General features: G+C 55.4%; 1 protein-coding gene across 1 annotated transcript; it reads right to left on the bottom strand.

The window, feature by feature from the left end:
* Positions 1 to 2,623: 2,623 nt before the first annotated feature.
* SORBS3 (sorbin and SH3 domain containing 3) lies at positions 2,624 to 27,712 on the bottom strand. The gene is given in 24 exon segments (XM_030312423.2): positions 2,624 to 3,468; positions 6,068 to 6,174; positions 6,725 to 6,825; positions 7,628 to 7,933; positions 9,113 to 9,224; positions 10,411 to 10,420; positions 10,857 to 10,975; positions 11,161 to 11,207; positions 11,334 to 11,386; positions 11,618 to 11,757; positions 12,159 to 12,205; positions 12,754 to 12,840; positions 13,641 to 13,694; positions 13,794 to 13,883; positions 14,130 to 14,217; positions 15,935 to 15,968; positions 15,971 to 16,027; positions 16,458 to 16,488; positions 17,258 to 17,265; positions 18,921 to 18,984; positions 19,854 to 20,047; positions 21,770 to 21,887; positions 22,136 to 22,292; positions 27,600 to 27,712. Coding segments are annotated over 24 exon segments (2,193 nt in total). The 5' UTR covers positions 27,707 to 27,712; the 3' UTR covers positions 2,624 to 3,406.

Consider the following 27,712-nt stretch of genomic DNA (forward strand, 5'->3'; position numbering starts at 1 on the left):
CCAGCCCCAACAGTCACCACTGGCCCTCGCTGCCCATGTGGCCAGCCCTCTGCCAACCACCTGGAACCCAGGCTCTAGGGCTCTGGAGAGGACAGCCGAAGAAAGGCCCCAGGCACCAGCTCAGTACCATCTGGCAAATGGTTCCCCAGAGCCATAACTGGCAACCCTCACCCTGGAGACCTCGGGGCCCACCAGAGCTGGCTCTGGCATCTTCCACCGGCCTCCAGTCTGCACTGTCTCTGTCAGGCTGGTTTGTTTTCAGGGAAGCACACCTGTGGGCACAGCTGTAACTTGCCTGCTTCAGGTATGAGTCAGTCCCTCCAGGTTCCCTCTGCAAGGAGTGCCCTCACTATCCCTCTCGCCAACCTATGCCCTGTGTCTCGTCCTCCTTGCACTCACAAACCCGGAGACTCTGGGTCTCCCTCCCACAGCCTCTGTCCTCTGTGTGCTTAAGCCACTCTCCCACCAACCACTCCTGGGCCTCCTGGAATGGCCACTTTGCCTGGTACATCGGCTCTACCTCCCCGACTAGGCTGGAAGCCCTTGAGGGAGTAGGAAGCTGCAGGACAGGCAAGCACAGCCTTGGGGTCACACAGACCTAGCCTCAAATGCATGATCTGCTTCTTATTGTGGGACTTTGGGTAATTTCCTCAGTTTCCCCACAGGTAAAGTGAGCATAATGCATACTTTAGCCTCCTGTTGCATAGACTGTCCTCTCATACAAAGCTGCTGGCGTGCAGATTCCTCTTAGGGCAGGGTGGGGGGATTGGTTCACTGCTCCATTCCCAGAGCCTAGTACAGTGCCTGGCACACAGTAGGCATTCAATAAATGTTGAATGAATATTGTTTGAAATGATTGAATGGATTAATTTCCCTTCCTTCACCCCCAATTTGTGGCAGGGCCTCTGTTTTACACCTCTTTGTGCTCCTGACTTTGCACTGGTCTCTAGAAACATCTACAGGTTAATCTACAGGATTTCTGCTCTGTGGGCCATGCAGTCACAAAACTCATGACAAAGACAAAGTCGTCCGACCCAGGGACAAGGATCCTGTGGAACAGAAGGGAGTACTGTCCTGCTCTAAGCAACTCTGTGGCCCTGGGCAAATCTATCGGCTCACCTCTCTAATGGCATGAGCATACCCAGTGGCCTACAGCCCTTTCTGACTCTGACCCCACAGGTCCCCCTCACCCCTCAGGCCTGTGATCCTCCAGTGACCTCCTGCCTCACACCAGGTCAAGGCACAGAAGTAGTCATTGTACAGGCAGGTCTGTCGTGGCAGGCAGCCCAGGGGCGTAGGGTTGGCTTGCTGGGGAGGTTTCAGGGATCTATCAAAGAGGGTGTGGATTTGGTTTCTGCCCCAGGGAAAGGAAGTCACAACCCTGCTATCTTTGATGAGGGCATCAGGGAATGTGGAGAAGCTGGGACAGGGGATGAGGAACAGGCCAGTGGGTTCCTGGAGAATAATCATTTGCACAAGATGGGCTGGACCTACCAACTTAGAAGCAGATCGCGGTGAGGACCAGGGTGGACAGAACAGATGGTGTGCACGTAGGTCTTGTTCTTCCAGCTGCTGTTTAACCAGTGTTGGGGCCCAGGCCACACCCAGGCTATGGCCCTGTCGTTCACAGGTCTCCCCCACCCCCATCCCGGCAGAGCAAGGCACCAGCACCTCTTCCCACCCACAGGCCTGGAAGACAGGATTGCCAGGAAGTATATAAAGGAGGCCCAACCTGGGGCGGCCCCAGGGAAGTCCTTGGCCTCCTGCATGACCTTCCTTCTCTGGGACAAGGACTGCCTGGGCATTTGATACACTTTGTGCAGACAGGTGGCAAGAGTCATTGGACCTGACTTCACATTCATGTGGCCCAGACAACTTAATTTCTCAGCCTCAGTCTCTCGTCCTATAAAACAGAATCATATACCTGTCATTGAGACGCTTACGTCAGAGAACACACGTGTAGCACCTCATGCCCTGCTCAACTCCCAGCACCTGCCAAGGACCGGAGTTTTCTTTCTTGGCAGAGCAGCCGGCCCAGACGGTGCCACTGCTGTCGCCTAGCAGGATCCACCAGGCCCCAGGACTCTGAAACCTTGGGCGAGAAGAGTTGCTTCGGGTAAGCTGTGCCCCACCACTCCCAGCTTCCCGCAATTGATTGCTCAAAAACCCGAGCTCAAAGAAGAAAGTAAACAAACACACGAGAGCTTTGGTGTGGAACTGGAGCACACAGAAGGAAAACATTAGGAGCAGAAGAGCTAGAAATGTCATCTAGTCCAGCAACCCCATGGCCACTCCGGAATCAAAACAGCCTGCACACAAGGCCACATTCAGCTCCCATCTCTGGTTTCTCCCCACAATCAGGCCTTGCCCTGGGCCCTGTGACGTGAGTTCTCTCTCAGCATTGCTTGTCAGACTGCTGTCTGGTCCTGGGGGCTGCCCCATTCTGCCTGAGACCCGGGGGCTGAGATCTTTAGAGACAATGATGGTGCTTTTCCAGCCTCCCCTTTCACACACACACTCAACATCCCACCTGGTTCCCAGCACAGCTGACAGCAGAGAGAATTCCCACAACGTTAAGGCAGGAGGAGCCCTCTCCTGCCCAGAAGGAAAAGGACTGGCAAGGTCCCTGGTATCCAGATTATTTGACATTCTCTTCAGAGGGGACTTGGGGGTTGGAGGAGCTGGGAAGGCTGGAGGGCAGCACATATCAGTCTTCTGGGAAAACACCTGGAATAGGCCAGTCCTCTGAGGCCCAGCCCTTCCTGGGCACTACAGCAGCAGGATGGCCACACAGCCCAAGCCCAGAGCTTGGCAGCCTTTGGGAAGAGGGCGCCTTCAGGCAAGACCTCTTACCAGGCCTTGGGCACTAAGGAGGTGCTGTGTCCCTCTCCCACCTCACTCCCAAGCCCAGCTGGAGGCAGGAAGGCAAAGGGGGCAGCAGGTAAGCTGGACTGAAAGAGGAGGAATCTCCTCCAGGCAGAGGCGGCCTTTGGTCTCTGTTAGGTTAGGAAGCTGGTCCTTGTTAGAAGAACCCCATGGGGGTGAAGCTGGGAGCTGGTCCCTGTTAGAGGAAATGCCATAGCAGGGCGGGGTGGGGGGCTCCAGGGTCTGGTCTCAATAAGGCCTGGAAACAGTCTCCACTTCAAAGCAGACCTCTATATTTGGGGAGTGTGGTAGGGGAGGAAATAAAAAGGCTGTTGGAGGAATGTTTGTGAGTTGTAGGTGGGAAGCAGTCCAGGGGGCTTCGAGGGGGCTCCAAAGAATGGCTGCTGGGTTGTCTGCAGATGCCAGCAGGTCAGGTCTTGGGAAGGAGGGGGGTGGATCTTCTCTCCCTCCTGTAAGTGCTACCGCTCCCCCTCCCCACCCCATCCTGGCTTGGCTCTTGAGTTGCCACAGAGACCACCACTCAAACCGGAGCTACATAATTTCCAGGGAATGTCCCAAATTTCTGGGTCCTCCGGGAGACACCTGAAAGAGAAAAACAGAAAAGGAATTCCCTAAACTTCTTTATTTAGTAGGAATGTGGGGGTGTGGACCTTCTCCCTACTGGCAGTGCCCGGAACTGCATGTGGAGTCCTGTCCCAGGGACGAAGGATTTGCTTTCCTCATTCTGCCCCCTAGCAGGCAGCTGGGCAAAACTACACTTCAATGACTCGGAGTTTGAGTACTCTACAGTGTATAACTTTGCACACAGCACTGAATTACCCAGCCTTCCTCAGGAAAGTAAGCAGGAGGATGAATTCAGACCTTAAATCTGAGATTTAGCAGACCTTAAATATGGAGGAAACTCACTGTTCTCACCTTTAATTTATTTTTAAAAACAATTTTAAAAACTTTTTAATGTTTATTTTTGAGAGAGAGAGAGAGAGAGTGCAAGCGGGGTAAGGGACAGTGAGAGAGTGAGACAAGAATCGAAACCAGGCTCCAGGCTCTGAGCTGTCAACACAGAGCCTGATGCGGGGCTCAAACTCAAAGACCACGAGATCATGACCTGAGCCGAAGTCAGATGCTTAACGATTGAGCCACCCAGTTCCCCTAAAACAAACTTTTAATGTTTATTTATTTTTGAGAGAGAGAGAGAGAGTGACAGAGAGACAGAGTGTGAGTGGGGAGGGCAGAGAAAGAGGGAGACACAGAATCAGAGGCAGGCTCCAGGCTCCGAGCTGTCAGCACAGAGCCCGATGAGGGGCTGGAACCCACAAACCACGAGATCATGACCTGAGCCTAAGCTGGATGCTTAACCAACCGAGCCATCAGATGCCCCACCTTCAATTTATTTTTTTAAATGTTTATTTTATTTATTTGGGAGAGACAGAACCCCAAGTAGCCTCCACACCCAGTGCAGAGCTGGATGCAGGCCTCCATGTCACCACCATCAATGACCTGAGCCAGAATTGAGTCAGACACTTAACCCACTGAGCCACCTAGGCGTCCTTTACCTTCACCTTACAGATGGGACAGGCAGGCAAGGCCTAAAGAGAAGGCAGAGTGAGTTCCCCAAAAGCACTTAGGGGTAGGTGGGAGTAAATCCAGGCCTTGGGTCTGCTACAACCCCCAAAGAAACCCATGTTCTGGGGTGGAGAAGGGGGAATGCTAGAAACACAGGAATATAAAATGAAAGTAAAGTCCTGAACCTTCCCCTAGCAGGCTGGCATCCTGACTTCCTTATGAGCAGCCTATGCTCACCCTGTCCCAGGCCTTGACCGATACTGTTCCCCTACCTGGGATGCCTCCCCTAATCCTTCCCCTGCCCTTCAAGGCCTAGCTCCCCAACTTCCTCCAGGAAGCTTCCCCGTCCAAAATGATAACCACTAGCCACATGTAGCTACCGAGCTCTTGGACTGTGCTAGCGTGACTAAGATACTGAACTTTCAAGTCTTTCCTCTAAAAGCACTTGTGGCTTATACCACAAAAGTGGTGCTTTTTCTTCTTGTCTACATTTGCAAAGCTTTATTAGTAGTAAAGAAAAAAAATTCAAAAGCAGGGCACCTGGGTGGCTCAGTCGGTTAGGCATCCAACTCTTGATTTCAGCTCACGTCATGATCTCACAGTTTCGTGAGTTCAAGCCCCGCATCGGGCTCTGTGCTGTCAGTGTGGAGCCTGCTTGGGATTCTCTCTCTCCCCTCTCTCTGCCCTCCCCTGCGCTATCTGTCTCAAAATACATAAATAAACTAAGTAAATCCAGCAAAAGCAGAAGTGTACAGAGGAAAATGAGGATGTGCCCCCCAAGCCCACCCCTCTGAGGCAAGCCGCTGTTAAACACGTTAGTGCTCCGTGATCGCTGGTGTGTCAGAAACTTGGTCAGCAATGAGGTGCTAGGATTCAGATGGAAACGGTGGGTTGCCAGGTCAAGACACTGCCCCTGGGGCCAGCCAAGCAGCCTTGCCACCCTTAGGCTCGGCAGCCTTGCTGTGGGAGGGGCTCTGGCTGCTCGCTACTCTCTGAAAAACGGCCCCTTCCTCTGAAGCTGAGGCCCTGTATGGCCCTGGCCACTTGGAGGAAACAGGCTGTGTGAAGCTGCTGGGTTGGTCACCTTGAACCAGGCCAAGGCCAACTTGAGGCTTCCTGCTTTAGTCCTTTGCCTGAGCTGCCCTAGGACCAAGCCCTAAGGGCCGGGATCTTTCTCTACTCCCTCTTGTGGGCAGGGGAGCCAGCTGCTAAACTGGGGGTGGGGTGGGTATATTTGGATGTGAGACCTTGGTCCTCCCATCAGAGACAGGTGTGTGGTGGAAGGACCAGGGCTGTGAGGGTCAGGAACCGTGCTGTCTTGAGTCCATGCTGACTTCATCAGTGACCCTGGGCTTGTCGGTCAGACTGCAAATCTTTGCTGAATCGGCACTGGCAGGCTGACCGCCCACTAAATCTTCCCAGGGGACCCCCAAGATAATCCACTCTTACCTGTCCCTTGGGTCCAATCCCCCAGGACCCTGATATATTTCCCCAGCTATCCTGCCCAGAACTCACAGAATATCCCCTTCTGGTCTGCCCCTCAGCCCACCTCCCTGGGACCCCTGAAATACCCCTTCCAACCTGCCACCCCCCCAGCCCACCTGCCAGGCCCACATACCCACAAACCAGCCATCATCACACTGCTGCATGACGTCCACCCGATCCCCCTCCCGCAACTCCAGCTCATCCTCATTCTGGGGCCGGTACTGGTACATCGCCCGATACCTGTGGGAGACAGCATCATGGCAACAACTAGAGTCTGGCCCCTGCCTCAGATCAGGCCCAGAGAGTCTAACTCAAGTGTTGCCATGTCCTCTGAGTTTTCCAGATAATCCCATTGGCCCCTGGCCCAGCTTCTAGAATGGCAACTCTGTCTGGCTTCAGTGCATCCTTTCCCAGGCCTGCACCCTGCTCCAAGCCCTAACTACCCCAACCCCTCCTCCTCCGAGCTCCCAGTGCTTCAGGTCTGTTCTACCAGTTCCCACACTTCACACATACATGCACTGACCTCAGGGCTGGAAACACAGTGAGGAGACTGAGGCCAAGGGGCAGAGTGTGGGAAACTTGCTTTAAGGACAAAGGGCTAGCAGAGACAGGTCAGGACCACCACAGACAAGTGGCCCCCCAGCAAATCATCCATCGGTGCCAAAGGCAGGAGTTTACCAAATCTATCTTGGGAAAAGGGCAAGCTATGGGGGGGGGGGGCGTCACTGTGCTCAGCACTGCCTGCAAGCAACACTCCACCCCTGACTAAGCACCCCCAGATGGTACTCACGGGGTCCAGTGTATCTGAGTGCTGTTGGGGGAGGTCCCCAGATCCACGGGACGGCTGGAGCCTCCAGGATGGGACAGAGCTGACCCAGAGGTGCCGAAACCCTGAGGGTCCACAGGAGGAAAGGCAGGCATATGCAGGCATGAGGGAGGGGAAGTGCAGTGGGCCCTCCCACTTTACCTCCTGCCCCCATCTCATCCTCTGAACCCCCATGGCAGAGAGGTCTGTCTGAGCATTGCACTTCACAGGGGCTGGGAAGCTGAGGCCCAGCTAGGGTAGGTGGCCGATTCTAAACGTCAGCACAAAGCCAGGCATGGGACGTGCCTCATGCTCACATAGGTTTGCTGAGTGAATGGATGAGCACAGGAGTGAGCGTACTTGTTTGTGGACTATGTCAGTGTAAGTACCAATGATATCTTTTCCCCATCAGCTACTATAAGCTTTTAGTTCAAACCCACCCGAGTACCCTCTCCAGTGGGAATTATTATCCCCATTCCACAGCAGAGAAAACCTAAATCCAGAGACTGTATGTCATCTGCCTAAGGTCAGACGCAAGGGAATGGCAGACCTCTGACTCCCACATGACCCTGTCCTAGAAACTGATACAGGCAAATCACAAGAGTGGAGTCTATATGGTCAGGAGGTCGGGGCTGGCTTTGGTGTCACACCTAAAACTAGCTGGCTGCCCCATGCCTTCCTGGGCTGCAGCGCAAGAGCCAGAACCAACTTGAGAGGTCTGTGGTCCACAAGGCCAGGGTGGCTCTGCCGTGCAAGGTTCTGCCCAGCTATTCCACTGATCTGTCCTGGGGCAGACTAGGAAGGACTCCAAAGGATTCTGTCAAAGGAATGGAGGAAATAGTGTGGGAAGCAGGGATCAGCTCTCTAAGCTGAGGCAGGTCACCTTACCTGGCCCTGGGCTCTGGGCTCCTGGGTGGGGAAGGAGAAGCCAGTACGGCGGGGGGAGGTCTGGCTCCCCCAGTCAGGATCGACTGGGCTGTGTGGTGCTAATGGGGAGCTGGAGTGCCGAGCCAGACGGGCGGTGGTCAGACGGGGAGATGCAGGGAGCTGGGGGCCATCGTCACAGATCCGGACCCGGGGATCACGGCACACCTGCACGTAGCTGGCAGGGAAGATGCCCTGGCGCGCTGTGCCGGAGATGCGCCCCTCGTACCAGTTCTCATTCACCTTGCGGATCAGGCAGATGCGCTCCCCTGGGGGTGCAGAAAAGCATCAGCATCTGCAAGGCCCTCCCGGGCACCATGCCCCTGCGGGTGCCCACGGGGGCTGTCTCATTTAAACCTAATGCCTTGCACAGAGCAAGTTCAGAGCAGGTCAGCAGGTTGTGCAGTCACGTCACTAGAAGGTGGTGGAATCAGGAGCCAAGCCCCGGCTGCCTGGGCTCTTCCCACAACATGCCGCACTGGACACGGATCAAGTCCTGCCTCTTTGGGAAGCCTATGTGACATGTACCCCTCTGACTCCAAAGCACCCTCTCCCCGGAATTCCAGTCACGGGGGAACCTGGTGGCTCTGCCAATTTCAAGTTGTGTGGCCTCGGACAAGTTACTGTGCCTCTCTGAGCCTAGTTTCCTCACATGTTAAGTGGGGATAGCAATCGTGTTGCTGTGAGGAGCAAGAGAGATCAGTGGCCGACTGGTAAGAAGCACTGGACAGCCATCAGTCGCCACTGCCATGACACGGTCCTGTCCCTGCCTCTTCCCTGGGTGATCTATCACCAGTGCATCAAAAAACAAACTCCCAGGACAGCCAGTGTGTCCTCAAGCCCACATGCTGACTGACATTAGGCAGGGCTGCCCTGGGGAGGATGGTCTCCAGCCCTCTCCCGCCCCCCACCTCTCACTACCCAGCCAGCTCCTTCCCTCTCTCTCCCTGGGGCTAGCTCTTCTGGAGGACCTTCGCTAGGGGCATTCACGGTCTCTGCCCCCAAAATCAACCAAAGCGAGACCAGCTCCCGCTTTCTAGGACTTTTTCAAACTTCCTTATGATCTATAGTAAAAATTAACATTCTAAAACAACCCAGTACGCACACACGCACATGAGTACATATGTAAGTGCCTAAAAGTTTGATAAAATACCCTTTCTACATGCAAGGCATTATAAGATTTCCATTCTGTTCTTATAAAAATGCTGATTATGATCCTCACAGCCTACCAACCTGCAACTGAAAAAAGTACAACTACTCTAGAAGTTTCAAACTTTTAAAAAATGGGCTAAATTAGGGGAAACATATGCAAAGAGATTAGGAAAATTTTTAAATACTGGGAGAAGATGGGTACACTTGACTCCTTAAAAAAATGTTTTAGCTACACATATTTACCCATGTCCTCACCGGCCCCTGACCGCCCCCCCCCCACTTCCTGCCTGGCCGCACCTTGCGGAAGGACAGCTCCACCTCCAGATCCCCCTTGAAAGTGTACTGGGCCACTGCTTCTCCATACTCCAGCACCTGGTAGGTTGGAGGCTTGATGGGCTTAGGGATCTCTCTGCAGGCAGCACCTAGAGGAAGAAAGGTTAAGCCTGGGCATCAACTGGGCAGACCTGAGGCTCCCGGGAGGGTGAGGTAACAAAGAGAAGATGGTATCGGTGAGATGTGCCCCAGAAGCCAGCAAGGATACAGACAGCAGACACAAGCTTTGGGGTGGCCAGGGTGAGCACAGCCAAGGGGTGGTTAGTCCCAGAAGGCTACTGGAGGAAGAATTTCCCCTGTGGTATGTGGAGTAGGCAGTGGAAGAACAAAGATGGAAGTCAGTCCTAAGAGACAGTTTAAATTAGAGTACAGAAGTAAATGAAGAGTTCTAAAAAGCAGGGAACATCTTGCAACCTGATCTAAAAGTGAGGATCTAACACCGCTGCCGATACCAAGTATCCTTCTTCCCTGTTCCTTCTACCCCACCAGGTGCCTAGAATCCCCACATTCCCTTTGCTTCACCCTATTCATAAAAAAAATCAAGAAGCTAGTAAACTATTTCATACTAATATGTAAATGATAACACGGGATACTGCATATATTTGGTGGAGTTTCAGAATCACAGAGACTGTTCTGAAGGTAAGGGAGGCCTACTGATTCTTATCAAATCAAGAGCCCAAATTAAACAATAACCCAATCCATGGGTCAAAGAGGAAGTCACAAAGGAAATGAGAAAATACTTTGAGTTGAATTAAAAAAAAGCAAAACAGGGGCGCCTGGGTGGCGCAGTTGGTTAAGCGTCCGACTTCAGCCAGGTCACGATCTCGAGGTCCGTGAGTTCGAGCCCCGCGTCGGGCTCTGGGCTGACGGCTCAGAGCCTGGAGCCTGTTTCCGATTCTGTGTCTCCCTCTCTCTCTGCCCCTCCCCCATTCATGCTCTGTCTCTCTCTGTCCCAAAAATAAATAAACGTTGAAAAAAAAAAAAAAAGCAAAACATCAAAACCTGTGGAGCATAGTTAAATCAGTGCTTACACAGAAATTTATATCATTAAATACTCAAGGAAATAAAGTTTTCTTTATTTAAGTAAATTCTACTCCCAATGTGAAGCTCAAACTCACAACCCCAAGATCAAGAGTCGCATGCTCTACCCACTGAGCCAGTCAGGCACCTCTGGATCTTGTACTTAACCACTTGTCTCTGAACCTTACAAGGGCATCTGTAAAGTGGGGATGACTGATCTCTTCTCAGGTTAATGAGAGAACAAGGAAGGTACTACAGATGAACAAAGTGATGCATGTATATGTGATGTGATTAGAAAGCTGTCACACACTACATGCCCTTGCCAGTTGCCCTTGGGATCCTTCCCAAAGACAGCTTGAGACAGCTGCTGAATGGTGAAAGTCTGGGCACAGGGATGGGGTCGCTTGGTTCTCCTCCATGGGCTGCGCTCTACCTTTAGTCCTCATTTAAGAAACATGTCCTGAGTACAGGCAAAGTACTGGGTGCAGCCCTGTGGGGGCCAAGGGCATGAATGAGGCTGACCAGGCCCCTGCCCCTGGAGTTCACAGTTTTACCTATCAGGAAGCCTGTGAGATGTGTGGGAAGCAGTCAGCTCCAGAGAAGGGCTGTGGAGAAGGTCAGTGCGTCTGCACCCTAAGTCTCTGCAACCCATCCGCCCTCCAGGCCGCACTCCTGCTTGCTCTCCTGCTTACTTCCACATAATTGGCAGGGAAGATGCCCAGTCTACCATGGTGCTCCCCTTCCAGCCAGTTCTTGTCCACCTCCTTGTGGATGTAGACAATGTCACCCTTCTTCAGAGTCAGCTCCCTGCAGGCCAGAGTAAGGACATCCAGCAAAGTGAGGCCCTCCCAATCCTCCTTCCCTTCAGACCCTGTCTAGTGCACCCAGAGTCTCACCCACCTCTGGGGAGGCCCCGGCAGCCCTGTCCGCCCCTCCTCCCATAGGGTGCAGAGACAGTCCTGGGGGTGGGGAGGAGAGAGAAGGGCACTTACTTGGGGGACTGTGCCTGGAAGTCAAACTTGAGTCTGGCGGCCTTCCTCTGGGCAGGAGGAGAGGACAGAGGGAGTCACTTCAGTCAAGCAGGCGGCGGGTCTGAAACAGCCATCACCGGGACCCACCCCAGACCCCCTCGCACCCTGACCCTGGTGCTTTCACCCCTCCTTACCTTCTTCTCTTCCTTCCTGGCTGGGCTGCCCCCTCGTTCAGAGGCACTAGGGTCTGTGGAGAAGCGCTACCTCAGCTTGGGAACGCCACGTCTGGGGGGGCGGAGTTGGGATGGTGTTCCGCCCCCCCCCCCCCACCCAATGACAGGGACCAGTGGAAGCAGGGGGCTCTATGAACGTCCTGCCTCCCCACCACCCCCACCCCGCCCCCCACCCCCAGCCCAGGCACTAGCATAACTGGTGTGTGGCGGCGGGCGTCTGGGTGAGAAAAAGAGCTGGTCCTTACCTCGGGCCGAGGTAGGGTAGACAAAGTCCCTGCGACCTAGGAAGGGGCTTGTTCCATCCGCCATTCTGTGGGGGCTCAGGGGCCGGGAGGAACCCTGGTAAAGTGCATTCGGGTAACTGGAGCTCCAGGCGGAGGCCGGGCTGCGCGGGACACAGCGAGTGAGCCACCTGTCCGGGGCCTCACACCCTACGCCGCTCACCCCTGCCCGCCCAAAAGTCTCCCCGCATCTCCCGCCGCCTCCTCCCAAGGCGTCTCCCACGTCCCGGGCTCTGAACAGGATGTCCTACTTCCCCAGCGGCCGCGGCCGGGAAAGGGTGCGGCCTGGGGCCGCGGGAGGGCGCGTGGGAAGCGCGAGGCTCCCTCGGCCTCGCTCCGCCGCTGGCCGTGGCCACCCAGTCCTCGGACGGGGACAGGTTTCCCTCCGCGGCCACTGGCCAACCTCCCAGGCCCTCCTCCCGCGCCCTCCGCGGGGCTCGTCCCCCTTCCCAGCGCGGCTGCCCCTCCCCGCGCCACGTCCCCGGCGCCCCGCCGGGCCACTCACTGCGCTGGAGGCCGCGGCTCCCGGCACCGTCGGGGCACTTGGGAACTCTGTGCGGGGAGACCGGGCGCGGTCAGGGCCCGGGACGCCGGGGCCCCGCGGCAGCCGAGGCCGCCGCCTCCGGAAAAGTTTGCGGCTCGGAAGGGCGGGAGGGGTGGGAAGGGGCAGGAGGGACGCGGGGTCCTAGAGTCGCCCGCGCAGGCGGGAGGGCCGGGAACCCGGGAGGAGCCGACGAGCCGGGGGAGGAACCGTGGGGTGGCGGAAGAGGGGAGGCCGGCCCAGGAAACTGGGGCCGGGTAAGGGTTGGGGTCCCTGCGGGCCGAGGTCGGGGGGGGGGGGGGGCGGTGCGGGGCGGGGCGAGGCCGGGGCGGGGGGCCCCCGGCATTAGGACGTCAGGCTGACGTGGAGTCCGCCTGGAAGGGTTCTTAGGGGTCATTTGGAAAAGTCAACGCCCTGCATTTTATAAAGGAGAGAGCAGACAGGGATGAAGTCCGTCCAAGGTCGCGCTGGAGGCAACACCTCTGGTCTGCCTGCCCCTCCCACCCACGCTCAGCTGCTGCGGGCTCAGGGTCCCAGGAGGGGACTGGGAGGCCGGTACCTTGGGGGATGGCTGCCGGGTCTCAATTGACCGCAGGTCCTTGTCCAGCTCCGCGCTCAGCTTGGCCAGCTCTCTCTCCAGCAGGACCTGGGGGCGGGTTATGGGGAGAGACTTGGGCAGTAACGGGGGTGGGGAGAGGGAGGAAGGGGAGGGAGCGCGGGTGGTGGAGGACACAGTGCGGGAGCGCTGATCGAAGGTCAGATGTGAGAAACCCAATGGGCAGCTGGACAAAGCACGCAGTGCTTGGGTAAAGGGCAGGCTCCCTGCCTGTGGGCCTGCCCAGAGCTGTCTCAGGGTATCAGGATGGCCTTTCCACAGCTTCTCACTGGTCCCTCCCATCTGACCGGGCTCGCCCATCCCTACTCCCATGATAGTACCTTAGTACTTCCTGATAGTGTCTGTTGTCTTGTTACTTCCCTGCTCCAGAGCCTATAAGGCTCCCTATTTCCTCTCTGATCAAGTCTTCTGTGCTTTCCACAGCCTGTACTCCACCTGCTCTCCCTCCTGCTGCCCCTCCAGCCTTTGCCTCTGTGTCTCCCCACACTGAGTGCTCTCTCTCTGGCTCAACAAGCTCTCCCAAATCTTGAGAGCCCAGCTCCACCTCCAAGAACACTTCCTGACAAGTCCACACTGACCACTCCCTTCTCTGGTCCTGCTTTGGTCAATAGACATTGATTCAACACATATTTGAGTGTATACTGTATGCCAGGTACTGTCCCAGGTGCTGGGCGTACAGAGGTCAACTCTATGGGACTGGAGAGGGTCAGAGCTTTGGGTCTCTGGCCTTTGCCCACGGTCACTGGGGCCAATACCACCCAGGCGTCTCCCTCATTTGTCCCCCAACATAGCTGTCTCTCTCCTTCACCAACCTATCCTGCAGCACTCACCTCAATGGGCTGGGAGGGCTTCTCAACAGGGTCATCCACTAGCGGTTTCTTGGGCTAAGGGTGGGAAAGGTAAGTCAGAGGGGGTGAATCCCCTTTCGTAAATGCACTAGCTAAGGAGTATGACCACTCTCAGAGGGCCAGGAGGACACTCACCTTCTGCCCACTCTCTAGTTCTTGCAGAAATTGGTTCCAAGAATCTTCCGTCCAGACATTTTCCACTTTCTCTTGGCGTCTGAGCACCTGCATGGAAGTTGGTGGGCATCAGCTTGAGTAGAGGGGTGCCAGGAGACTGTCCAGGCTCAAAAAGTTGGCTTGTAGGCCACTGCCTCACCCCTGTTCCTGCCAGTGCCCATCCTAAGGACTTCGGGCTTCAGGGCTGCACAGGACAGGCCCCAAACTGAAAGGGCATTATCTATACTCTTTCGGCAGAGGGGACTGGCCACAGGGCACGATTGGGGTAGTGTGGGGAGGATGCTGGGAAGGCTACCGATGTGGGGTCTGGTGTAGGGAGGATGCTCCAGGATTACAGTGGAAAGGTGCTTCTAGAAGACTCTTCAGAGGGGGTCCCCAACTTCTTCTAAAGACAGGGGAGGACATCTCTTCAGTTTCCTTTTAGGGAGAATGAGGCATACGTGAAAACACAGCCCTGCAACATACCACATCACCCCTCACTACTGGCTCCAGCCTGCGAAAGCAGTGTTCCATAGTGGAAGAAGTTACGAGCTCTGAGTTCAAATGCCAGCTCTACCACTTAGCTGTGACCTTTTGGCAAGTAACAGGGCTCTCAGTAAGCCTCAGAATTCGATACCTATAATATGAGTAGGATTCCCACCTTCATGAGGGTGTGGTGAAGATCTGGCTAGACCTTTCCTACTGGCCTGGTGATGTGAAATACTCTACATTTCGTGTTCAGGTCTGGCCCCATGGCTGGGTCCTATTGTATGTCTGTGCAGCTTTGATGAAGCTGGCACTTTCATGGTCTGGTCCACAGACTGAGCGGTCTTAACACACATGCCTGAGTGTGGGACCACATCCTAGGTCCAAGGAGAACCCAGGGCAGGGGAAAGAGCCTGTGGCCCTGACCCTCAGAAGCCTGGGTAAGCCTATTTGCTGTTGCCTCAGCCTCAGTCCCTTAAGGGTGTTCTGGATTTCAGTGATGTCATCTGTGAAACACTCCAGCCACCAAAGCTTCCACACTGGTCACATTGTGCCCTAGTTCCCCTCCATGGGCTTCCTTTCTTGGCTGGCTTAAATGTTCCAGCCATCTGTGAGTGTTGAAATGTTTCACCAAGTGGATTCACTCTGTACCAAGCTTATCAATGATGGAATGTCTGACCGGAAGGTGAGGATTTATTGGCTGTATGACTCTATTCTCTATTTTTAGAAATAATGATATTAGTAATAACAGTGGTAATGAGAATAGAATACACCATTCCTAATTTAAGGGAGCTCTAGTCATATTTAATCCTGTATATTAGTGATATTTGTGGAGACTTGCTATGTGCCTTTATACTCACAACCACCTTGTGGTCCCCACTCAACAGATGGCTGAGATTGGTTAAGGTGCCCAAGGTCACATGGCTAGTGGCAGCACAGCAGCTTGAATCCAAACTCTGGGTTCAAATCTTGAGCTCTTAGCCTCTATCTTACTGATGACACCAAGAGCCACAGGCCCAGTTATGGCCACGCTAATGAGGGTAATCCCTTCCTATAAAGGAATAAGAAACCATTGATTTCACTGTGAGCAGAGCTCCTGATTCTCAAGGTCTGGCTGAGCCCCTCCAGGACCCTGGCAGCCTGGGCTGGGCTTGTGTGGTTTGTGCAGAACAAAGGAACTACATCCTTCACTTATGTGGAAGGGTGCCTCTCTCATCCTCATCTCCCCCCGACTTGGGAGGAAACTTGGATCCTCTGCACCCTTTGTTTCTCTAAGGCTGTGGAGTGAATGGCCACAGGTCCCCGGCCCAGCCTGTGGGCCACCTCCATCTCCACCCCATATGACCTGTGGATCTTTGGTGTGATGAGTTCCTGCTACCAACCACAAAAGAATCACAGGCATTCCTGACCTAGGGAATGGGTGCGGGAGTCCACCCCTGCCGCCATTCCCCTTTGGCCTGGCTGCGAGGAGGGTATCTGGAGTGGTGGGGACCCTAAGGAGGAGCAGAGCTGTGGGGTAGGGCAGAGGGGGGGGGATGGAGAGCTGACCGGCCATGGCCACCAGGGGTGGCCAGTCCTCACAAGGAAGCTAGCACCCCTCTGCACGCACCTTGGGCCCCTTTCCTAGGATGGCTCACCCACTCAGAGAAGAGGCCTGGCCTGGCCTGGCAGTGGTCTTTGCTGGGGCGCTGGATGCCTTGAGTCTGCAGAGGCCGCACAGGAGGAAGCCACTGAGGGTGGGAGAAGACAGGCCAGGGGAAATGAGAGCTGAGCTTGAGGATACCTGGGTGACCATTGAAGGCTCTGGCACCCACGCTCACACATGCTCGTGGGTGGCTTGTGGGAACAGGGTTGGGGTTTGCACCAAGGGCTTCACACTCTTTACTAAATCTCCACAACTCTGGGGTAGGTAGTGTCCCCATTTTACAGATGATGAGAGAGAAGCCCAGAGAAATCAGAGCCAGGGCTAAGATGTCGACTGGACAGCGAAGCTGAGGTTTTTCATCGCCACCTACCAGGGGATTTGAAGCTCACTGAAAAAGGGCTATAGGAACTTCTCAAGTTGAAGGAAGCCAACGGGGGAACCTCAAAGCCAGGCACGGCTTACGGGATGGGCAAATGCAGGCACTGAGTTGGGGCGGGCCACCCGCATCCCCTCACCTTTGGGTGATTCCTCAAAGGTCCAGTCCAGCTTGCAGGTCTGCAGGAGCAGAAAGGACCAGATCAGGGATGGGGCCGCAAGTGAGGACACCGGAGCCCTGTGAGGCTCCCTCAGCTGCTCCCAGCCATCCTCCTGCTAGAGCAGGGGACAAGGGGCTGAAGTCAGGGCCTGAAGAATGTCCCGAGGGAGGGAAGGAATTAGGAGGCAGTTCTCTGGAGGGCTTGAAATGCCTCTGGCAGACCTCGGGCCTGAGTGAGCCAACCCAGGCATGCGGACTTGCCCAAACCTCCTGTTCCTCCCTCCCCACGTTCCACAACACACCCTTTCCCTGACCTTTGTAAACCTGCCCTCACCATGTCAGGTGGGGAAATTCCACCTCCCCTTCTCCCCTCTTTCCCTTTCTGCACCCCCTTCTGAATGCCTGTCCTTCCCCCTTTGCCCAGACCCACTCCTCATGGCGCTCATGACTTTCCGGGGCCTCCTAGGAAAAGCTGCTGACCAGCCAACCCACTTGATCCCCTTGGCATGCAGACGTGCCACAACAGCACTTGTCTTAAATGCAAACCAAAATGCCTCTCCCCAGATCCATACGTCAGTCCAGCTCCTAGACTTGTTTGGCATTTCCTTTGCAAGAAACAGCTGTTGCCCCATCACTAACTCACTGTCTCCAATGCCCCTTTTTTGGTAGCAGATTTCAGCTCCAACAGATTGCCCCCAACTGCTCTTATGAAAGACCCCAGTGACCTCCATGTTACCAAATCAAAAAGGTCAGTGTGCTGGGTGGCTCCGTCAGTTAAGCCTCCAACTCTTGTTTTCTTTCAGCTCAGGTCACGATCTCACAGTTGGGTGAGTTCAGCCGCATCCAGGCTCCACTCTGACAGCGTGGAGCCTGCTTGGGATTCTTTCTCTCCCTCTCCGCCTCTGCCCCCCCCCTGCTCTGCTCTCTCTCTCTCTCAAAAACAAACAAACTTTAAAAATATTTTTTTAATATATGGTCAATCTGTCACAGTGGATCCATCTCCTGGAAGTTCTTTTTCACTGGCTTACCTGCTGTACCTTCTTTGTCTGCTTGGCTGATTTCTGCTCATCTCTCAAATCTCTGAACATCCAAGTGCCTGGGGACTCAGTCCTTGGGCCTCTGTCTATCTCCCAGGTGATCCGTCTAGTCTTCTGGCTTAAAAAAAAAAAATACTGTCTATTGCAGGAATTCACATTGGAATTAGTTGGGGGCTTTAAATCAAAATATCTTTGAGTGAATCCCAGGTATTTCCATCTGTAGCTTAGGCCTCACCCCTGAACTGCCGACTTGCATATTAACTGCCTGCTTGACACCCCCAAGCAGATGGACCTCATCTAAAACTGAACACCCCTTAGACTGTACCTGTCTCACTTCCCTGTACTTATAAGAGGGGCGCTCTTTGACTTGCTCAGGTTTCAAGTCATCCGTGACATCTCTCCTTCATGCCACATCCAATCCATCAGCAAATCCCCATGACTCTGTCTCCACAATCCCACAAGTCCCACTGCTACTGCCCTGGTCTGAGACACTGTCCGTCTCTAACCTGGATTAAAGCCAGGCCCCCTAAGTGGTTCACCGCATCTGCATCCTCGTCTCCTCCCCACCTGGCAGCGGGGCCTCCAGAGTCTCCTCCCCACCCGGCAGCCAGGGCCAGCCTCCAGAGCAGGTCACTCTTCTGCTCAGAACCTCCCAGCGGCTCCTCAGCTCTTACGGAGTAGAACCAAAGTCTGATAATGGCCCTAAAGGCCCACCGTGACCAGATCCCATCACTCTGCCTCTGTCTCCCACCAGTGCCCCTCTCACCCCAGCCCAGCCCTTCCCTTGCTAGCTCCAGAAAGGCCTGCTTCTGCCTCTGGGTCTCTGCCACTCCCCCTGCTGCCAGGCTCCTCTCCTGGCTCTGCAGGGCCGACTCCTTCCCTCCCTCAGCTCTGCTCAGATGCCACCACCTATCAGGGCCTTCCCTGACCAGCCCACACTGGGCACTGACCTTTTCTTTTCTCCCTTGCCCTTACCACAATCTGTCATATTAAATATTTATCTGTTCATTCTGTGTCTCCCTCTGTCTTCAGCTTCACTGCAGCAACGACATTCTTTTTTATTCCCTGTTTATCTTCAGCACCCAGAATAGTGCTGCTCAGCACACAGTAAGTGCTCAATAGGTGACAGGGGCTGATGTGACAAATGAGTGACTGCATGGCTTCCTAGAACTCTCAGAGGATACCAGGGACAGTGTCTGGTCATCGTCTCCCCTCCCCGCCCAAGGACAGAGAAGACTTTGAAGGCTCCAAACCCTTTGGCCTGTTTTAGGGACCGCTCACCACAGAGCCTGGGGTGGTGGAGACCTCCCTGAGCAGGTACGTTCCCTTTTTCTGCCCGTCCCTCCCCCTGCCTCAGGGGTGGAGCCCCAATCAGGCAGAGAGAGGGCCCTAGAAGCGTGTCTCACCTGGCATTTTCCGGTGAATCTGCTGGAACATTCTTCGGTACCAGTCCCTGGGGCTGTCAACACTCTGGGGTCAGAAAAGACAAAGTCAGACCACCCTCTTGATATGAAGCCACAGGAGTTTTTCCACACTGGTCATTTCTCTGGCCACCCTTGAAGCCCCAGTGGGGGGGGCTGTTGTGATATGTCTAATAACAGTAACTTCATGTAGCACATTACATATGAACAAGGTATAGGGAAGGATCTCCCTCAGTGATGGTCCCGAGGCTATGAGATTTGGGGTGTTTTCTGTTTCCCTCTTTGCTTTTCTATATTTCTGGTATTTCTACAACAAACATATATTTGCACACAATGAAAAATAAATGCAATAACACAGGCTGTTATTTCATGGCCCCTGCCTCACTGGAGGCTGAAAACAGCTGTGGGAAGCATGTTACCAACTTCAGTTCCAGGTGGAGAACTGAAGGCAGGTGGCTGGCTCAAGACAGGCATGCAGTGGAAGAAGGGCAGGCTCCTCAGAGCCTGGGCCCTGGATCCTTCCATGCCTGCCACCGTGTGAGGCCTTCTCACTCAGAGGACTCTCACTAGCTCATTCAGCCCAGTCATTCACTCCTTGGCTGTGCTAGGCCCCGTGGCTATGAACAGAGGGGATCCCTGCCTCGCTCAGCCCTTATAGCAGGAACTCTGCTCCTCTGAGAACCTGGGGGCATTCTAGATCCCCTTTCCCCCCACAGACCACTTGTGCAACTCAGACACACAAGAGCACCTGTAATTTTATGTGGCTTATGACCCCCCAAAACCCATCATGGTTGAGCCCTGCTTTAGTCTGAAATGGTTTGGGTGCATTCTTTGTGGCTCCCACTTTAATTCACAGAAGTGGAGATCAGCGCGGGTCCCTAGGCCCCATCTGTCAGTGGCCTCCAGCCCTGGACTCACAGATCGGGGGGCAATAGGCATGCCGCTCTCATCCACGGGCCCGATTCCTTCATACTTGATCCAGCGCTTGTCCCGACGTTTGTTGTCCTTGGTCCATGTGGCTGACCAGTTGTGGGGGTGCTGGGAGGCAGGGGTCTTCTGGCTCCCAGGGGGCTGGCTCCCAGGACCTGGCCAGGTCTGATACCAGGCAGGGTCTGTGGGGAGTGTGCAGTAGAGCATTAGCAAAGGGCAGCGGCCCCACCTGGACTTGTTTGTCCCTTTGCTCTTCAGAACACTGATCCTGTGGGTGCAAAAAATTTAAACATCTCCTTGTTTGTTTGGACTGATGGCTTGGACTCTACAAACTTCCCCATCCCCAGCAAGACCACAGACCTTTGTTTATTTTTTAAGTTCGAGTGAATGAAAGTGGATTTTTCCCGAGAAATCTGTGCCCAAGTCCACCCTATCCTTTCCTCGGGCTGCCCTAAAGTCTTCAGAATGAGGGCTGCGAATCATTACTGGCAGAGAATGCTGGGGACGGTCCCAGCTGGGAAGGCAGCAGGGTGCGGCAGAAAAGGGGTGGAGGGGACAAAGAATTCAGATGCCATCTTGCCACCTACTGGCTGTGTGACCTGGGGCACAGCAAGCAACCTCTCAGTGACTCAGTTTCCACTTCTGTAAAACAAGGGTAATCATGGCAAAAATCCAGGGAGATCCAGTGTGTGTGACCGTGCCGAGCACAGTGCCTGACACACACTCAACAGGCTCTTTTTTCTTTTAATGTTTGTTTTTATTTCAAGAGAGAGACACAGAATGCGAGTGAGGCAGGGGCAGAGAGAGAGGGAGACACAGAATCTGAAGCAGGCTCCAGGCTCCAAGCTGTCAGCACAAAGCCCGACGCGGGGCTCAAACTCATGAACTGCGAGATCATGACCTGAGCCAAAATCGGACGCCTAACTGGACTGAGCCACCCAGGCGCCCCTCAAGGCTCTTGATAAGGGACAGAAACTCATTCACCAGACGTGGCTACGTCTCACAGTGGCTACCATCCTCAACTTCCCCAGAACCTTCAGCCCCCAAGTCACCAGTGTAGCAGCAGAAGGTCTTCAGGCCTGGAAGGACCAGGGTTTGAATCTCGGTTCAGCCTCTGCAACTGAACATCCCTGAGACTCAGGTCCTTACTAGGAAGATGCTGATAATTGTAGCTTACCTTTCCAGGACTTCAAGGGATTAAATGAAATAAGGCTTGTGAATGTGTCTTTTCAGTGTCCTACAAGCTCTAAGTGTTCAACAATTATTTGTCAAATGAATAAACTACTTGACACAGAGCCTGCCTCAAGAGGATGCTCAATGAAGGAGGTTCCCTCCTCAGGAGAGGGGCCTTCAGGGTAGACCTGCACCCAGAAGGTCCCAGGATCTTCTGGACCCCATGGCCCAGACTCTGGTGACTGGTAGGAGCCTAGGAGCTCACGGGCTCTCAGAGCTGCCTCTCCAAACTTCCGTTTGGCTGGTGAGTACAGACTGGAGCAGCCCCTAGGCCCTGCTGTGGGGTTTGGCCCCCACACTTCCGGCAGACAACATATGCTCACGTTCCTCCACACTTCCATCCCAAATCCAAGCTATTCCATTGTCTGCTAGAGGTCCCCCAGCCTCCCAAGACTGTGTCCCCTGCATACTTCCTTCCCCTGGCACTGGGGTACAGGAGGAGGAGAAGAGATGCATCAGTCTGCTCTCCCCACAGCACATTTTACACTCACAGGACACCAGTGCTCACACAGAGAAGGGCAGCTAGCTGAGCTTGGAGGCCCAGGACCTTGAGAGTCCTGCCATTGCCTTCCTGGCCCTCCTGCCCATCAACAGGGTGGTACCAGGTCAAAGGCCCACGAAGCTCTGATCCCCCCCCACCCCCCAACATGGGGATCTTGGAGCAGACCCACCTGGGTGCCGGGAAGCATCTCTCCTGGAGGGTAAGTACCCATTGCACACGGTCCTGGGCGCAGGGTCATGAAACTGGAAATTAAGGGTGTTGGAGCCACCATTCCGGATCACAGGCACCTGTGGGGAGGGGCCAGGAGCAGCAGCTCAGGCCCGAAGTTTCCGCAGAAGGGCGGGAACCATGGACAAGGTTTACCCCATGGTGAGCGCTGGAGGGTTAGCCTAACCCCCTTTGTAGGTAGCCCGCAAAGCTCTCTAGAGCTATCTTCTGCCCCTTCCTTCCCTTTAATCCTCCTGCTCCCCCACCTGTCCTTTGAGGTCCCCATCAACTCTGGGCCCACAGTAACCCTCTCTTCACTGTCACTCACCCGTGCCCCCTGGGAGGATGACCCTATGTGAGCCCGGAGATTGCCAGGGATGAAGTCGTCCAGGCTGAGCCCAGCGGGGAGGCTGCAGGGTGGAGCCTGCATGCTTGGATCAAGGTTGGAGGGCTCCTGGTGTGCCAGCTGCTCCTCTGTGTGCCCTCTGTGGGGAAGGAAGGAAGAAGGGAAAGCCCTACTGGGCTCGGGCTGCCCATGCCCTCTGGGCTCAACCTTGGGGTGGGGGGTTGGAGGGGACAGCTGTGGGAGGGGGTCAGGCCAGCTGGGTGGGAGTCAAGGACCCAGGAAACAGGCCTCTGCGGGCGATCGCCTGCAGGCTGCCCGTGCCTGCTCTCAGAGGCACAATGGGCTGCTTGTTAGGCCCGGGCCAGGAGCTCCGGGTGGGAGTGGGGGAGGGGGAAGTCAGGCAGGGAGGAGGGGAGGTTGGCCAGGAGCAGGCCTGCTGGACAAAGCCTTGGGCACACGGGCCTGCTGGCCAGCCCCTCTGGGGCTCTCACTGCACAGTGCAGCCCGCTCCCCCAGAGGGAAGGATGAGGGAACTGGGGCAGCTGGCAGAGGAGGGCCTGGGCACTCAGGACTTTGTTTCAGTTCCCTCTGTCTCCTCCAGTCCCTCTGTGAGCATCGGCTTGCCAGCAGGCACAACAGGTTACTTGGGCTGCGGGAGAGGCCCTGAACAACAGCAAGGCCACCGGCCCACTGCCCAACGGGGCCAAGGTTATGGGAGGGGGAGAGTGTGGGGGCCTTTCCAGGCAGCAGGAACCACTCCTTCTAGGCTCAAAGGACTATCCGCTCCCTTCTTTGGCCTTCTTCGCTGGAATTGTAGCCTCAGAGGGCTCAGGGTGCTGGTGAGGGGTGGGATGGAAAGCAAAGCCGTGGATAAGAACAAAGTGGGGGGTGCTTATGATGGAGAGGTGGTGTTGAGTGCCCCACCCCCATACACCATTTTCTTTTACATCTCCAGGCTGCTTTTTTTTTTTTTTTAGGATTTTATTTTATTTTTTTATTTTATTTTTTTTTTTCAACGTTTATTTATTTTTGGGACAGAGAGAGACAGAGCATGAACGGGGGAGGGGCAGAGAGAGAGGGAGACACAGAATCGGAAACAGGCTCCAGGCTCTGAGCCATCAGCCCACAGCCTGGACCCGGGGCTCGAACTCCCGGACCGCGAGATCGTGACCTGGCTGAAGTCGGACGCTTAACCGACTGCGCCACCCAGGCGCCCCTTATTTTATTTTTTAAAGTAATCTCTACATCCAACATGGGGCTTAAAATTACAACCCCAAGATCAAGAGTCGCATGCTTCTACCGACTAAACCAGCCAGGTGCCCCTATCCTCTAGGCTGTTTTGTTTTGTTTTAACATTTATTCATTTTGAGAGACAGAGCATGAAGCAGGGGAGGGGCAGAGGAGAGAGGGAGACACGGAATCTGAAGCAGTCTCCAGCTGTCAGCACAGAGCCCAACGCGGGACACGAACTCACGAAACCGAGAGATCATGACCTGAGCTGAAGTTGGAGTCTTATCCGATTGAGCCACCCAGGTGCCCCTATGCTGTTTTTTTGAACAAGTCAAGGAACCTTGACTGATTCCTCCTTTTCTGTCCACATTTAGGACACGAATCCCTCCTAGGAAAAGTGGAAGATTAAGTAAGGGTGGGGGGAAGTAGCAAAGTCCAAAGATTTAGCCAAGAAACAGGTATCTGATTCTCGACTCTTCCCTCCACCCTCAGTTTCTGCTTGCTGCTGGCTCAACCCCACAGACAGCTGGCATGCTTTAGGGAGAGGCTGAGGATACAGAGAGCTGGGCACACCTGACTCGCCAGCCTAGTTCTTCTGCCTCATGCAAAGGCTTGGTCAGGAGAAGGGGACTCCAGGCACCCAGGAGATGAAGGTGGTCAGGCTGCCCAACAGGGCTGTCCCTCCTCACGTGTGCTGTTGGACTGGACCAGAGCTAGGCCAACCTCCACTGCCGGGGCTGGACCCATTCTGGCCTGTGTGTTCGAGTTAGGCCTGTGTGTGCCTGTGGAGCTTGGGAGCTCGTGAGAAGGGCCAGGGGGCCTTGTGAGGTGCTGTGTTTGTGTGTGGTGGAATGTAAGTGCAGAGCTGTGATTGTGAAGTGTGGGAGGTACTGTGGGGGTGGGACACATGTGAGCATGGTGGGGGTGGGTACAGAAGGATGTAAGCTGAAGGGTAGCTGTGGGGGGGGGCTGTGCAGCAGGGGTTCATAGGGGTAGCACAAGGTCTACAGAGACTAGAGGGGAATGAAGATACAATAGGGGGCTGTGATTACATCCTGTGCCCTGTTCCTGCTCAGGCCACAGGGGCTGGAGGGTACTGACAAGGCTGGTGGCAGGTCCCTGTCTCTGTTCTGAGTGGGGATTTCTTCTACCGTTTGAAAGACCTACTGGGGACAGTGCTCTTCTTTGCCCATCCCTGGCTGTGGGGGGGAGTGAGGGCTGAGGCTGGAGGAGGGGCAGCTCCCCAGCTGGATCCAATTAGGACTCCTACCAAAAGCAAAACATGCAGACACACCCCAGCTCCCGCTGTTCTCCCTCCCCTTGAGGGGGAAATTGAGGCAGGGGAGAGCAGGAATCCAGAGGCCTGGGGCAGGCTGGGTCCTAGCAGCAGCCCCTCCCTTCCCAGCTGACTGCTTGAAACAAGATGCGAGGTCAGCATCTGCAGTCCCAGCCATCAGCTGACCCAGGCCTCCTTCCCCCTCCTGCCGTCCCAGCCTGCTGTGCTCAAAGAGAACTGCCCTCTGGTAGGATGGGGAGGACAGGAGGTCGCCCCCTCCCTGCACCCAGTTTTCAGGGGTTTGCTGATCCTTGGTGGTGTAGCAAGCCACTCCCCAACACTGTTGCCTGTGGCAGGTATCCTCTAGAGATAGGCAGCTGTGGGTGGGGAAGAGTGGGCTGAGTTTTTTCTCTCAGTGGCTGTGCCAGCAGAAACTAAGAAACTCATACGGAGATGGGGGCATGGAGGCACTGGTCCTGCACCTGGCAGAGGACAGAGAGGGTGCCAGGAAACCTCTGGGGTCCTCCCAGAATTCTGGCAGTCCTTCACTCCAAGGGCTGCAAGAGGTGAAGTAGCTCCCTGTTTGTAGTTGACAGACTCCTTTGCAACTCCAAGTACGGACCTGACCTTGGGGGCTTGGCCCTAGGCGTTTTTCCAGGTATTTCCCAGATACAAGTCCACGTGGACAAGGGCAAGTTTTCTCGAATTTCGCCTTTTCTAGATTGAGGAGGGACTTCTTCACCTCTTTCCACCCCAGAGTTGGGGACGAGACTCTAGGGGGAGGGGCACGCTGCCTTGCCTCGGGTGGGCACGGGTCCCTCCCCGCCTGCGGGGCCCCCGCCTCCTCGGCGCCCCCTCCCCTTAGCAGCACCTACCTTCCCAGCAAGCAGGTGGCGCGGACCGAGGACGCCCGGGAGGGCAGGAGCATCTCTGCCGGCTCCTGCCTGGTGCGGCCCGCGGCGGGCTCTCGAGGAGGGAGGGCAGGGAGAAGTCCGGGCTGTGCCACCCGCCCTCGTGACCGGGTCAGGACCGGCTCCGCGAGGCAGGGCGCGGGAGGAGGAAGAGGGGGATCGACCGGGCCGAGGGCACGCGCAGGGAGGGAGGACCGCGACAAGCGCGCGGGCGGGCGGCGCAGTCTGTCTCCCTCCAATCTGGGCCTCTCCAGCCTGCGGGGCGGGGGCTCCGGCCGGCCGGCCGGGGCGTGCGAGTGCCCTCCGTCGGGGCGCGCCGCGGGGACGCTGTGGCCCCCTGCCGAGGGGGCCGGGCCGGCCGCGGGCGGCGCCGGGAGGGGCCGCCGAGGGTCCCTGGGGAGCCCGCTCTGGTTTCCCAGCTGCCTTCCTCGGCCCCCACCGCAGGGCTGGCATCGGGCCGGGGGGGGGGGGGGGGGGGGGGGGGGGGGGGGGGTGGCGAGCGCCACTCAGAGTTTCCAGCGACATTTCCAGCGTGTGGGAAGGCAGCCCTGCACGGCGGAGCCAGGACAGGGGGCAGGAATGATTAAAGGTCCCGGGTCAAGCCAGCAACTGATACCGAGCCAGCAGCCCCGGAGACAGGACCGAGATGCAGACAGGCTGGGGCCGAGATAAGGGCACCCCAACAAGTGGAGTAGCTCAGCGGACCGAGTTAAGGTCCCGCCGCCTCCCTCCCTACTTGGGGAGACAGACTTTGTGCTTTCGTAAGCGCGTGTCCGGGCGTGTGCAAACAAACACACGCACACAGGCACGCGTGCACCAGCAAATGGGCGGATGCTCACACACGTGCAAGCACCGCCGAGGGCGGTGGCGGGAGGAAATCGGCCTTAGGGAGCGGCCCCCTGGGCGCGCCGCGCCCCTGAAGAGGATGAGGGCGGGGTCCCTTTGGCGGGGATGGGGTTACCAGGGTCTTGGTGTTCCCATACACCGTATTTGTTTTGATTTTGCTGCTTTTCCGCTGTTCCCGAGGCTCTGACACCAGTCCCAAGAGCCCGCGCCCATTGGCTCCCAACCCCTCTGGCCATCCCTTCTTTCCCCTCTCCCACAAGCCTCTGTGTCCCCACAGAGGGTGTAGATTTTACTGCTAATGTAAAGACTGGAGTACTTCTTAGCCCTTAGCTTGTCTCTAGGACCCCAAGCCCCAAAACAACCAAACAGCAAGTAGATATTGGGCAATTTCAGATCCATTTTGGGAGTAATCAGTGATAAATTATAAAAATAAGAAAACATTTATGTGTACCTATGGGTTTAAGATTGGTGCCCTGGGGCCACCATGCACTTTAGAGTGTTTTCCAAGCACATCGTTCCACTCCAATTTGAGAAGGGAGAGAGAATGGAGAAAGATGAAAAAAAATTTTTAATCCCACCATTATTGATGCTATTAGCTTTATCTTTTCTCAATTCAGTTAAAAGCGCTATCCCAGTGTGATGAACCAGCTTGAAACAATATTGCATGTGAAAGAGGAAGGAGGGATGTTTAGGTTGTGGAGAAGCTTGAGAGACAGGCATGCTATGCTGCTAGTTTCCAGTGTTTGCGGGACTGCTGTGGGGAAACAGACCGGCTGCACTAGCAGAAGTGAGACCCTTGGGTGCATACCTGGAAGCAGGCCCAAGGTTTCCAAAGAACTTTTAGAATGATTACAGGGGTTCCAAGCCTACCGATTATGGGGCATCTTTATAAAAGCAATTGCTGCACCGAGCAGGGAGCTGAACGGGTTCACCTTTAAGGCCCCTTCCAACAATCCATGGTTCTCCAGGAAAGCTGAGGGGAGGGAGGGGATGGATAGCCCCGCCCACAGAAGACAGCTGCAGAAAGGAGCATAGGCCTTCTGGGACTTCTTGAGGACAAGCAGCAGGGCATTTTCCTGCCCCTAGAGCCTGGATACTTGCTTACCCACCCTGGGCAGCATCCTCTTGTCTCCCTCAGGGATAAAATATGTGCCCATTTCCCTTATCACCAGTCTTTCCCCACCTGTCAGAATCCTTGCGACTAAGAAGGGCCACATCTCGTTCATGTTCTTCCTTGTTCTCCAAAGATGGTGAAGCTGAAGATCTTCCAATTCCAGGAATCCTGGCCATACCCTC

The sequence above is a fragment of the Lynx canadensis genome, chromosome B1 (genome assembly GCF_007474595.2).
Source record: "Lynx canadensis isolate LIC74 chromosome B1, mLynCan4.pri.v2, whole genome shotgun sequence".
Lineage (NCBI taxonomy): Eukaryota > Metazoa > Chordata > Mammalia > Carnivora > Felidae > Lynx > Lynx canadensis.